The sequence below is a fragment of the Geotrypetes seraphini genome, chromosome 2 (assembly GCF_902459505.1).
Source record: "Geotrypetes seraphini chromosome 2, aGeoSer1.1, whole genome shotgun sequence".
Taxonomy (NCBI): Eukaryota; Metazoa; Chordata; class Amphibia; order Gymnophiona; family Dermophiidae; genus Geotrypetes; species Geotrypetes seraphini.
Window position 1 is genome coordinate 173,336,695 of NC_047085.1, and position 12,296 is coordinate 173,348,990.

The 12,296-nt window shown below is 43.3% G+C and overlaps 1 protein-coding gene across 1 annotated transcript in view; it reads right to left on the bottom strand.

Annotated features, from left to right (window-relative positions):
* Positions 1-10,984, bottom strand: part of LOC117354842 — a 31,129-nt gene extending 20,145 nt beyond the window's left edge. The window contains exon 1 of the mRNA XM_033932810.1: positions 10,817-10,984. Within this exon, the coding sequence (XP_033788701.1) occupies positions 10,817-10,984 (168 nt within the window). The remainder of the gene's footprint in view (positions 1-10,816) is intronic.
* Positions 10,985-12,296: the final 1,312 nt, after the last annotated feature.

Here is a 12,296-nt window from a genome sequence, read left to right on the forward strand (position 1 = left end):
CCCCCCCCCAGTTTACTTAATAGTGTTCGCGCTGCCGTTGGGGGTGGTTTTGGGGGGTTGTAACCCCCCATTATAGAAGAAACTTAACTTTTTACCTATTTTTTAGGGGATACCAAAATCTGCAATAGAGTAGACACCCAAGATGTTGTGAATAACATGAGAAAAGACCTAGCGAAGCTTGAAGAATGGTCTGAAATTTAGCAGCTAAAATGTAATGCTAATAAACTCAAGGTCATGCATTTGGTCTGCAAAAACCCGAAGGAATAGTACAGTTTAGGGGATGAAGAACTGATGTGCATGACAGAAGAGCGGGACTTGGATGTGATTGGATGTGATGGTCTTAAGGTGGCCAAACAGATTAAAAAGGTGATGGTGAAAGCTAGAAGGATGCTAGGGTGCATAGGAAGAGATATGGCCAGTAAGAAGAAAGAGGTATTGATGCCCCTGTATAAAACTCTGGTGAGACCTCATTTAGAATATTGTTTTAAATTCTGGAGACTGCACCTTCAAAAAATGGTGCATGGTCTTCATCATAGAGCATATGGGGACAGACTTAAAGATCTCAATATGTATACTTTGGAGGAAAAGTGGGAGAGGGAAGATATGATAAAGATGTTTAAATACCTACGTTGGAGTAAATGTGCATGAGTCGAGTTTCTTTTATTTGAAAGGAAGCTGTGGAATGAGAGGGCATAGGATGAAGTTAAGAGGTGATAGGTTCCGGAGTAGTCTAAGGAAATACTTTTTTATAGAAAGGGTGGTAGATGTGTGGAACAGTCTCCCGGTGGAGACAGACTGTGTCTGGATTCAAGAAGGCATGGCAAAGGCATGTGGGATCTCTTAGAGAGAGGAAGAGATAATGGTTAAGAACATAAGAAGTTGCCTCCGTTGGGTCAGATCAAGAGGTCCATCACGCCCAGCGGTCCGCTCCCGCGGCGGCCCTCCAGGTCCATGACCTTTAAGGAAATCCTTGTCTACACCCTTGTATCCCCTTTATCCTTACCCTTTTCATAAGCTGTCCCTACCTTTATCTGTATCCCTCAATCCCTGTATCCTTCAGGAATTTGTCCAATCCTTCTTTGTAGCCCCTTAGTGTACTCTGTCCTATCACAACCTCCGGAAGTGCATTCCAGGTGTCCACCACCCTCTGAGTGAAAAAGAACTTCCTAGCATTTGTTCTAAACCTGTCCCCTTTCAACTTTTCCGAGTGCCCCCTTGTTCTTGTGGTTCCCAATAGGCTGAAGAATCTGTCCCTTTCTACCTTCTCTATGCCCTTCATGATCTTGAAAGTCTCTATCATGTCTCCTCTGAGTCTCCACTTTTCCAGGGAGAAGAGCCCCAGCCTTTCTAACCTGTCAGCATATGAAAGGTTTTCCATACCTTTTATCAGCTTCGTCGCTCTTTTCTGAACCCTCTCAAGCATCGCCATGTCCTTTTTGAGGTAAGGTGACCAATATTGGGATGAGCAGACTAGATGGGACATTTGGCCTTTATCCGCCATCATGTTTCTATGTTTCTAAAAGGAGCTTCTTGTGTGTTGAATAACTGGAAAGTTTGTATCATAAACTTGTGCTTTTGGTATGAAATAAGTAGATTTTCATGTTGTACACTTTTCTTTTAATTTTAAATATGCTTAGACACTACATTAAAATATCCTGATTTTTTAATGGGCAAGCAGAGTGAAGAGTGGTATATGGCACATGTTCTGTATCTCAAAAACTAGAGCTGATAGGAGAAAACTGGTACCATTTTTTTTTAATCAGCAGGTCAAATATACCAAGAAACAGGTCTAACATTTGAGGTACCAAAATGAGTGTTGGCCAGTGCTCCAAATCCAAGTGGACTAACGAGCAAAAATTACTGATGATTTTTTTTTTTTTTTTGCTTAAGACTTGAATTTTAGACTTTTAAGCAAATTTACTACAGTTGTGGGGTTTTTTTGGTGGGGGAGTTGTGGGGTTTTTTTTTTTGCATGCTCAGTTTCTGTGTGAAATAGTTTTCTTTTCAGAAACAGCAAGAAATGAAAGCCTTTAGAAAAATATGCTGATTGATACTGTACATTCAACCTGATTGGCAGACTTTTTGTACCTGTTTTGATCTGTGTTTCTGGAATCCATAAATCTGGTTCGCGGTACTTTATATTAAACAGGTCATAGTCGGTGGAGAAAGATTCAAGATGGCGGACTGACCTGATGCTTGTGTTTCACGGTGAAAACGCTGCTGGAGTTTTTCCTCAAAATTGAATATTTCCTCAGGAACAATATGCCTCATACTAAATATAAAAGCAATGTGAAGGTGATGCTGTTGCTAATCCCTTCTTTGACATCTTCGCCGGTACAGCAGACCCTCGAATGCTATGCAACAAAATTTTCAAGCGCGAAACTGGATGGTAGCCCTGCTGGTTTAATTGAGGGAGGAGCCTCCTTAACCATGGGATGTGAAACATCGCTATCTCCTCTGGCGATTCAGTCTCCTCTGTGTCCAGAATAGACCCCACCTGATGCAGCAGGTGCTGCAGCTGGAGCCTCAAGTGCTGGAGCCAGACCCGTAGTGTGGTCTGCTGAGATAGGTTGTGGACTGGAAGCAGTTGAAGATTGTCCCATGGAGATAACTCTGGAATCCATTTGGAAAGTGCTTCAGCAATTAAACAACACAGTGTTGAAATCAACCCAAGCAATGACAACTCTGGTAAGCAGAGTTGATCTAATATCGCAATCTTTGGATTCGTTTAAACAGGATAATAATAAACAAACTGAACAGATTAAGGAAGACATTAAAGAATTTGGGGGTCCTTTTACTAAGCCGCGCTAACCGATATAGCACGTGCTAACAATTAGCGCATGCTAAGGCGCACATTATATTCTATGAGTGCCTTAGCATTTAGCGCACGCTAATCATTAACTTGCGCTAAATCGGTTAGCGCACTTTAGTAAAAGGACCCCTTACTTTACGGAGAGGGTGGTGGATGCCTGGAATGTGCTCCCGAGAGAGGTGGTGGAGCGTAAAACTGTGACTGAGTTCAAAGAAGCGTGATCTAGAATCTAGAATCAGAAAATCAGAGAATCTAGAATCAGAAAATAATATTAAATATTGAACTAAGGCCAGTACTGGGCAGACTTGCACGTTCTGTGTCTGTGTATGGCTGTTTGGTAGGGGATGGGCTGGGGAGGGCTTCAGTGGCTGGGAGGGTGTAGATGGGCTGGAGTAGGTTTTAATGGAGATTTTGGCAGTTGGAAAACAAGCACAGTCCTGGGTAAAGCTTTGGATTCTTGCCCACAAATAGCTAAGAAGAAAAAAATTAAAAAATTTTTAAATGGAATCAGGTTGGGCAAACTGCATGGACCGTTTGGGTATTTATCTGCCATCATCTACTATGTTACTATGTTAGAGATACAGCTTTAGTACTTGTGAAAGACAATACAGTATTACATTTAAAGATTGAATGTATAGAGAATTACAACGGAAGACTGAATTTATGAATTCTGAATTTTCCAAAATCTGAAGTTATATCCCCTATGAAGCTTTTTAAGAAGTTTCTTGTTGAAACTTTGAAGTTTTCTTTGACCAATATTCCTCTCTTAAATAGAGTTTAGTATATACTTTTTCCCCCCAAACCAGGGGTACCTTCAGAAACTGGAACTCAAATAAAGGAAAATATGTTTCAAGATTTGACTATACTAGAGGACTCATTATCATATATTCAAGTTAGAGATACATACACTAATTGCTTGCTTTGTTTTTGAGAATGATTTAAATTTGGTCCTTAAACAATTTTTCCGTAATTCAGCCTCATTGTTTTGTGGTCAAAAGATATGGATCTACCCTGACGTAACAAAAAGATGCACAAATTAAAAGGAAAATATTTCTAGCTTTAAGAAAGGAGGCACTAGCTACTGTATTATAAAATCTATCTATATATATAAAATCGGAGGTATGTATGTGTGTATGTATGTGTGTATGTGTCGCGATCACGCAAAAACGGCTTGACTGATTTGAACGAAACTTGGTATGCAGATCCCTCACTACCTGGGATGATATGTTCTGGGGGTCTCGCGGCCCACCTGCACACGTGGATGGAGCTACAAACATAAAATCAGATTTCACCCATTCATGTCAATGGAAAAAATGTAAAAAGCTGCCATTCTCACAGTAATTCAAAAACGGCTTGACCGATTTGAACGAAACTTGGTATGCAGATCCCTCACTACCTGGGGTGATATGTTCTGGGGGTCTCGCGGCCCACCTGCACACGTGGGCGGAGCTACAAACAGATAATCAGATTTCACCCATTCATGTCAATGGAAAAAATGTAAAAAGCTGCCATTTTCACAGTAATTCAAAAACGGCTTGACCGATTTGAACGAAACTTGGTATGCAGATCCCTCACTACCTGGGGTGATATGTTCTGGGGGGTCTCGCAGCCCACCTGCACACATGGGCGGAGCTACAAACAGAAAGTCAGATTTCACCCATTATGTCAATGGAAAAAATGTAAAAAGCTGCCATTCTCACAGTAATTCAAAACCGGCTTGACCGATTTGAACGAAACTTGGTATGCAGATCCCTCACTACCTGGGGTGATATGTTCTGGGGGTCTTGCGGCCCACAACTCTATGTTGCTTGCTCAAGGGTGGGTTCACCCAATAATTTATATGTTCTTGCTCCAGGAGGTGAAACTAAAATTGTTGTTTATAATCACGTTTTGCGTTAGTTGTATTGTATTCATTTTGTCAAATATTTCACATTATAATTTGAATACTGTACTTTTTATTAAGCTGTAAAAAATAATTTCATTCACTACTATAAAGTATCTTTATTTCAATCCATTTACAGTGTTATTGCTATAATTAAATACCCGTGCAACACCGGGGCATCAGCTAGTGTATTATATAAAATTTCTTGGGTTGAAATATGTTTTTCTTGAACCACAATATCTGAAGACCCTTTAGGATATGAAGAAGATCTCCAGAGTTAATGAACCATCTAAGGATTGATTAAATTGATTTGCTTGAATTTTTCAGTTTATAGCCTTTCTTTGGAATTTTAGTTTCCTTTAATGTTCTTCTAAAATTAAATCTCTCTCCTACATTGTGGTCTAAGGAGGAGATAAAAGTTTTTTTCTTGATTTTCTTTTTAACAAGCCTTGGGTTTGTTTTTCCTGCAATGATATAATTCCATGTTGCTTAATCAAGTTTAATGCTTGTATATAATGTGTAAAACAATAAATATAAAATAATAAATTGGGCATAGCCATATGATGAAAAATAAGCATTCTAGGTGCTAGCTCAGGCTCAGCAACACTGTCAGCAAGCCAACTGCAGAGCTTGGTAGCCTGGTGTTCTGGGCCACTGGACATCATCGGAGAACTGAAAAAGGTCTTCAGCTGGCAAGGCTTTGGGCTCCCTGCCAGCTCCGTAAGCTGGGGGCTGCTGAGGTGAAGAAATGTGGAGCGAGGGCAGGGTAGAGGAATGGTTAACAAGACTAAAAATGTTATAATGGCTCTGTAACACTCCATGGTGTGACCTCATCTGGAGTATTGCATTCAATTCTGGTTGCCTTATCTCAAGAAAGATATAGTGGAACTTAAAAAGGTTCAAAGAAGAGAGACCAAGATGATAAAGGGGATGGAACTCCTCTCATATGAGGAAAGGCTAAAAAAAGGTTAGGGATCTTCAGCTTGGAAACGAGATGGCTGAGAGGAGATATGATTGAAGTCTACAAAATCCTGAGTGGTGTAGAATGGATACAAGTTGATCGATATTTTGACTGTCAAAAATTACAAAGACTAGGAGACACCTGATGAAATTACAGGGAAATACGTTTAAAACCAAAAGGAGGAAATATTTTTTCACTCAGAGAATAGTTAAGCTCTGGAATGCATTAAGCACATAAGCACATAAGCATTGCCTCTGCTGAGTCAGACCATAGGTCCATCATGCCCAGCAGTCCGCTCCCGCGGTGGCACCCCAGGTCAATGACCTGTAGTGATCTATTACTCTACTACTCTATTACTTTACAGCCTTCAGTACTGTATAGTAACCCTTTAATTGTACCCCTGGATCCCCTTTTCCTTCATGAACTCGTCCAATCCCCTTTTGAACCCCAAAGTCATACTCTGCTCTACCACCTCCTCTGGAAGCGTATTCCAGGTGTTCACCACCCTCTGCGTGAAGAAAAACTTCCTAGCATTTGTTCTGAACCTATCTCCCTTCAATTTTTTTGAGTGCCCTCTAGTTTTTGTTGCCCCTGCTATTCTGAAGAATCTGTCCCTCTCTACCTTCACTATACCCTTCATGATTTTATGAGTTTCTATCATATCCCCTCTAAGTCTCTGCTTTTCCAGGGAAAAGAGCCCCAGCTTCTACAGAATCAGCATATGAAAGGTTTTCCATGCCCTTTATCGTTTTTGTCGCTCTTCTCTGGACCCTCTCGAGAATCGCCATATTCTTCTTAAGGTATGGCGACCAGTACTGGACGCAGTACTCCAGATGCAGTCGCACCATCGCCCTATACAGCGGGAGGATAACTTCTTTGGTTCTGGTAGTGATACCTTTTTTGATAATGGCCAACATTCTGTTTGCCTTTTTTGAGGCTGCTGCACACTGTGCCGCCGGTTTCATTGTTCTATCTACCAAAACCCCCAAGTCCTTTTCTAGATTGCCTTCCCCCAGAACAACCCCCTCCCCCCCCATTGTGTAGTTGTACATCGGGTTCCCTTTCCCTATGTGCATAACTTTACATTTCTCTACATTGAAGTTCATCTGCCATTTATTTGTCCACTCACTCAGTTTGTTCAGGTCCCCTTGAAGTTCTTTACATTCCTCTACAGATCTAACCTTTCGTGTCATCTGCAAATTTAACAACTTCGCACTTTGTCCCTGTTTCCAGGTCATTAATAAATATATTGAATAGCAGTGGTCCCAGCACTGACCCCTGTGGGACTCCACTCGTGACCCCTTTCCAGTCAGAATAGTGTCCCTTTACTCCTACCCTTTGCTTCCTGTTCGCCAGCCAGTTACCGATCCATCTGTGTATGTCTCCTTCCACCCCGTGGTTCCACAGTTTCCTTAGTAGGCGCTCGTGAGGTACTTTGTCAAAGGCTTTCTGGAAGTCCAGGTATACTATGTCTATGGGGTCACCTTTGTCCAAATGTTCGCTTATCCCTTCGAAGAAGTGCAGCAGGTTCGTTTGGCAAGATCTTCCAGTACAGAAACCGTGCTGGCTTGTTCTCATCAGCTTATTTCTTTCTATATGCTCATTGATACTGTCCTTGATTAGCGCTTCGGCCATCTTCCCCGGAACTGAGGTTAAGCTGACCGGTCTATAGTTCCCCAGGTTGCCTCTGGATCCCTTCTTGAAGATAGGTGTAACATTTGCTATCCTCCAGTCCTCCGGTATTACCCCCGTTTTTAAGGATAGGTTGCAAATCTGCTGCAGTAACTCCGCTATTTCATCTCTAAGTTCTTTTAGTATTCTTGGGTGGATTCCGTCCGGGCCCGGAGATTTGTCAGTTTTTAGCTTGTCTATCTGTTTGAGTACGTCTTCGAGGCTTACCTCCATGCACGATAATTTATCCTCTTGGTCCCCCTTAAAAAATTTTTCCGGTTCTGGTACATTAGATGTGTCCTCCTTTGTGAAGACCGACGAGAAGAACGTGTTTAATCTGTCCGCTACTTCTTTTTCCTCCTTTACTACTCCTTTCCTGTCCCCCTCGTCCAGGGGTCCCACCTCCTCCCTTGCCGGCTGTTTCCCTTTCACATATCTAAAGAAAGGTTTAAAGTTCTGTGCCTCCTTTGCAAGTCTCTCTTCATACTCTCTCTTTGCTTTTCTGACTGCTCGGTGACATTCTCTTTGGTGCTTCCTGTGCTCTTTCCAATTTTCCTCGGTTTTGTCCTTTTTCCACGTCCTGAAGGATATTTTCTTATCTCTTACCACCTTCTTAACTTCTTTGGTTAACCATGCTGGGTCTTTTGTTTGATTCTTTCTGTACCCTTTTCTAAATCTGGGTATATACCGGTTTTGTGCCTCGTTCACCGTGTCCTTGAATAAGGTCCAGGCTTGGTCCACCGTCTGTGCCTTTCTGGAGCTGTTCCTGAGTTTTCTCTTTACCATTTGTCTCATGGCATCATAGTTCCCTTTCCTGAAGTTGAACATTTTTATAATGGTTCTCCTCCCCTTTGGCATACTTAGTTCCACTTTGAATTGGATAGGTTGTGGTAAAAGCGGATAGTGTAGCTGGTTTTAAGAAAGGTTTGGACAATTTCCTGGAGGAAAAATCCATAGTCTGTTATTGAGAAATACATGGGGAAATACCACTGCTTGCCCTGGATCGGTAGCATGGAATGTTGCTACTCTTTGGGTTTCTGTCAGATACTAGTGACCTGGATTGGCCACCATTAGGATGGGCTACTGTTTTTGTATTGATACACTGTCAAGTGCAGGAAAATATGGTTGATATGAAGGTATTTCTGTTATTGTTTGTATCATATATACTGTATAGAAACATAGAAAGATGACGGCAGATAAGGGCTACAGCCCATCAAGTCTGCCCATACCATTGACCCACCCTTTTAAGTCTACTGGCCCCTAAACTTTACTGACCTGCTATATTAAGTCTATATCCTAGCAACCCTATTCATTGGTATGACCCTCGCAGTGATCCCACATAGGTATCCCATTTATTCTTGAAGTCTGGGATACTGCGGGCCTCGATCACCTGTACTGGAAGCTTGTTCCAATGCTCTATCATTCGTTCCGTGAAGAAGTACTTCCTGACATCTCCACGAAACTTCCCTCCCCTGAGTTTGAGCGGATGTCCTCTTGTGTTTGAGGGTCCTTTGAGAAGAAAGATATCATCTTCCACCTCGACTCGTCCCGTGATGTACTTAAATGTCTCAATCATGTCTCCCCTCTCCCTACGCTCCTCGAGAGTATAGAGCTGCAATTTGTTCAGTCTTTCTTCGTACGAGAGACCCTTTAGCCCTGAGACCATCCTGGTGGCCATCCGCTGAACCAACTCAATTCTGAGCACATCTTTATGGTAATGTGGCCTCCAGAATTGCACACAGTATTCCAGATGAGGTCTCACCATGGCTCTGTATAATGGAATCATGACCTCAGGCTTCCTGTTGACGAAACTTCTCTTGATACAACCCATCATCTGCCGTGCCTTAGATGAAGCCTTCTCCACTTGAGTGGCAGTCTTCATGTCTGCACTGATGATCACTCCCAAGTCTCGTTCTGCCGCAGTCTTGGTCAAAGTTTCTCCATTCAAGGTGTAAGTTCTGCATGGATTTCCATTTCCGAGATGCATGACCTTACATTTCTTGGCGTTGAAGCCCAGCTGCCAGATAGAGGACCAACTTTCTAAAGTACGGAGGTCCTGTTCCATAGTATCCTGTAGATTGTAGCTGTTTACGATATTGAATAGTTTGGCGTCATCAGCGAATAAGGTTACCTTGCCTTGAAGCCCTTGAGTCAGATCCCTAATGAATATGTTGAAGAGGAGTGGACCCAGGACTGAGCCCTGCGGCACTCCGCTGGTCACTTCCGATGTTTTAGAGAGGGTACCGTTAACCATCACCCTCTGAAGTCTGCCACTTAGCCAATCTTTAACCCATGCAGTTAGTGTTACTCCTAACCCCATTGATTCCATCTTGTTCAGCAGTCTGCGGTGTGGGATGCTGTCAAAAGCCTTGCTGAAATCAAGGTATACGACGTCTAAGGACTCTCTCGAGTCCAACCTTCTTGTTACCCATTCAAAGAAGCTGATAAGATTGGACTGACAGGACCTACCTTTGGTGAATCCATGTTGATTGGGGTCCCGGAGATTCCCCTCATTCAAGACCGTATCTAATTTATGCTTAATTAGTGATTCCATGAGTTTACACACTATTGAAGTGAGACTCACCGGTCTATAGTTCGCAGCCTCAGCCTTGCAACCCTTTTTATGCAGAGGAACGACGTTGGCTGTTTTCCAGTCCAACGGAACTTTCCCCGTGCTTAGTGAGAGATTGAAGAGCACGGCCAACGGTTCCGCCAGAACATCTCTTAATTCTCTAAGAACTCTTGGGTGTAAATTGTCCGGTCCCATGGCCTTGTTCTCCTTGAGCCTTGTCAGTTCGCTGTAGACATCTTCAGGTGTGAACTCAAAATTCTGAAACGGGTCTTCCGCAATTTGTTTTGTCTTCAACTGTGGTCCGTGTCCCGGTGCCTCACAGGTGAAGACCGAGCAGAAATATTCATTTAGTATTTCGGCTTTTTCAGAATCCGCCACCGCGTAGTTTCCGTCCGGTCTTCTAAGGCGTACTATGCCATCTGTGTTCCTTTTCCTATCACTAATATATCTGAAGAAAGATTTGTCCCCTTTTTTAATGTTTTTTGCCAAAGTTTCTTCCACTCGAAGTTTGGCCTCCCTAACCGCTGTTTTGACCGCTGCAGACCTGGTCTTATATTCTATTTTAGTTTCCCTTTGCTGCGTACGTTTGTAGGAAAGAAATGCTGTTTTCTTCTCCTTAATGAGGTGCGAGATCTCCTCAGTGAACCATTGGGGTTTATTGTTTCTTTGCCGTTTGTCTATCGATTTTATGTAGTGATTAGTAGCTTCGTGTATGGATGATTTCAGGTACAACCACATAGCATCCACACTACCGGTCTCTGCTTGGTCCTGCAGTGTCTGATGGACGAAATCTCCCATGCGTGTGAAGTCGGTGCCCCGGAAATTAAGTACCTTTGTTTTTGTGATTGATTTAGGGAATCCTTTCCTAAGGTTGAACCATACCATGTTATGGTCGCTGGAGGCTAGCGTATCTCCTACCAAGACCTCTAAGACGCTGTCCCCGTTGGTGAGTACCAGGTCAAGTATCGCCTGGGTCCTAGTGGGCTCCGTTACCATCTGTTTTAGTTGTGCACCATTTATGGAGGCCAAAAGCCTCTTGCTGTTTCTGGTGGTTGCTGAACATGTGTTCCAGTCTGCATCAGGCATGTTGAAGTCCCCTAGCAGTACAGTGTCGCCCCATAGAGTGATATTCTCTATATCTTCAATTAATTCCATGTCCATGTCTTCCATTTGTCTTGGGGGTCTGTATACCACACCAAGATACAGGCATTTATTGCCACCTCTTGCCAAGTTAACCCAGAGGGACTCCCTGGTGTATTTGACATCTGTGATCCTGGTGGTTTTGATGTCTTCTTTAATGTATAGTGCTACCCCACCACCTAACCTGCCCTCTCTGTCACGACGAAGTAGATTGTACCCCGGTATAGCCATATCCCACCTATGTGAGTCCGTAAACCATGTTTCAGTTATTGCCACCACATCTAGGTTGGCATCTCTTATTTCAGTTTCCAGCTCTAGAATTTTATTGCCTAAACTGTGAGCATTAACATACATGCCCTTCCACACATTGTGTTTGCTAGGTCGCTGTAAGGCGTTTTCCACCTGAGTCTGTGTGGCTCCTAGAGAACTGTTTGCTATGGGATGAGTGTCGACTCATCCCATCAGGATAGTTCCTTTCCGCACTAGTACATGAGTAAGTACCCTCCCCCAACTTACCTAGTTTAAAGCCCTACGAAGCAGGCGGGCTAGTCGGTGTCCGAAGATGTTCTTACCTCTGCTGGTCAAATGGAGTCCGTCTGGTCCCAGATGTCCTTGTAACGCCTCTCCATGATTCAGGAATCCAAAGTTCATATCCTGACACCATCCTTGTAGCCATTCGTTGGTTCTTAGGATACATTCATCTCTGGCTCTTCCTTTGCCTCTAACTGGGAGGATTGAAGAGAAGACCACCTGCGCACCCGTCTGCTTCAGCCTCACACCCAAGGCTCCGAAGTCTCTGGTGATGGTCTCCTGGGCGTTCCTTGCAGTGTCGTTCGTACCTATGTGGATAAGAAGCATAGGAAAATGGTCATGAGGTGTAAGTAGTTTACCCAGGTTGGTGGTGACGTCCCGTATCCTGGCTCCAGGTAGACAGCAAACCTCTCTTGAGAGTGTATCCGGTCTGCAGATTGGTCCCTCGGAGCCCCTCAGCATGGAGTCCCCAATGACTATTACTCTGCGCTTCTTTTGTTGTTGGGGGGGGAGTCGGTCATCAGATGGAGCTGCTTGTTGGGTCTGCTCCTGTTCTTCGTGTTGGGTCTGTTCTTGTTCGTCGTTGGCAGCTTCTTCTTGGAGAATCTTGAATCTGTTCCTCAGGACGAGGTGAGGGGTTGACGTAGGGTTGGCCTGTTAGGAAGAAAAAGAAGAGGATGAATAGATTGAAAAAGGGGGGGGATCTCCTTTGCCTTTGCCTCCTTTG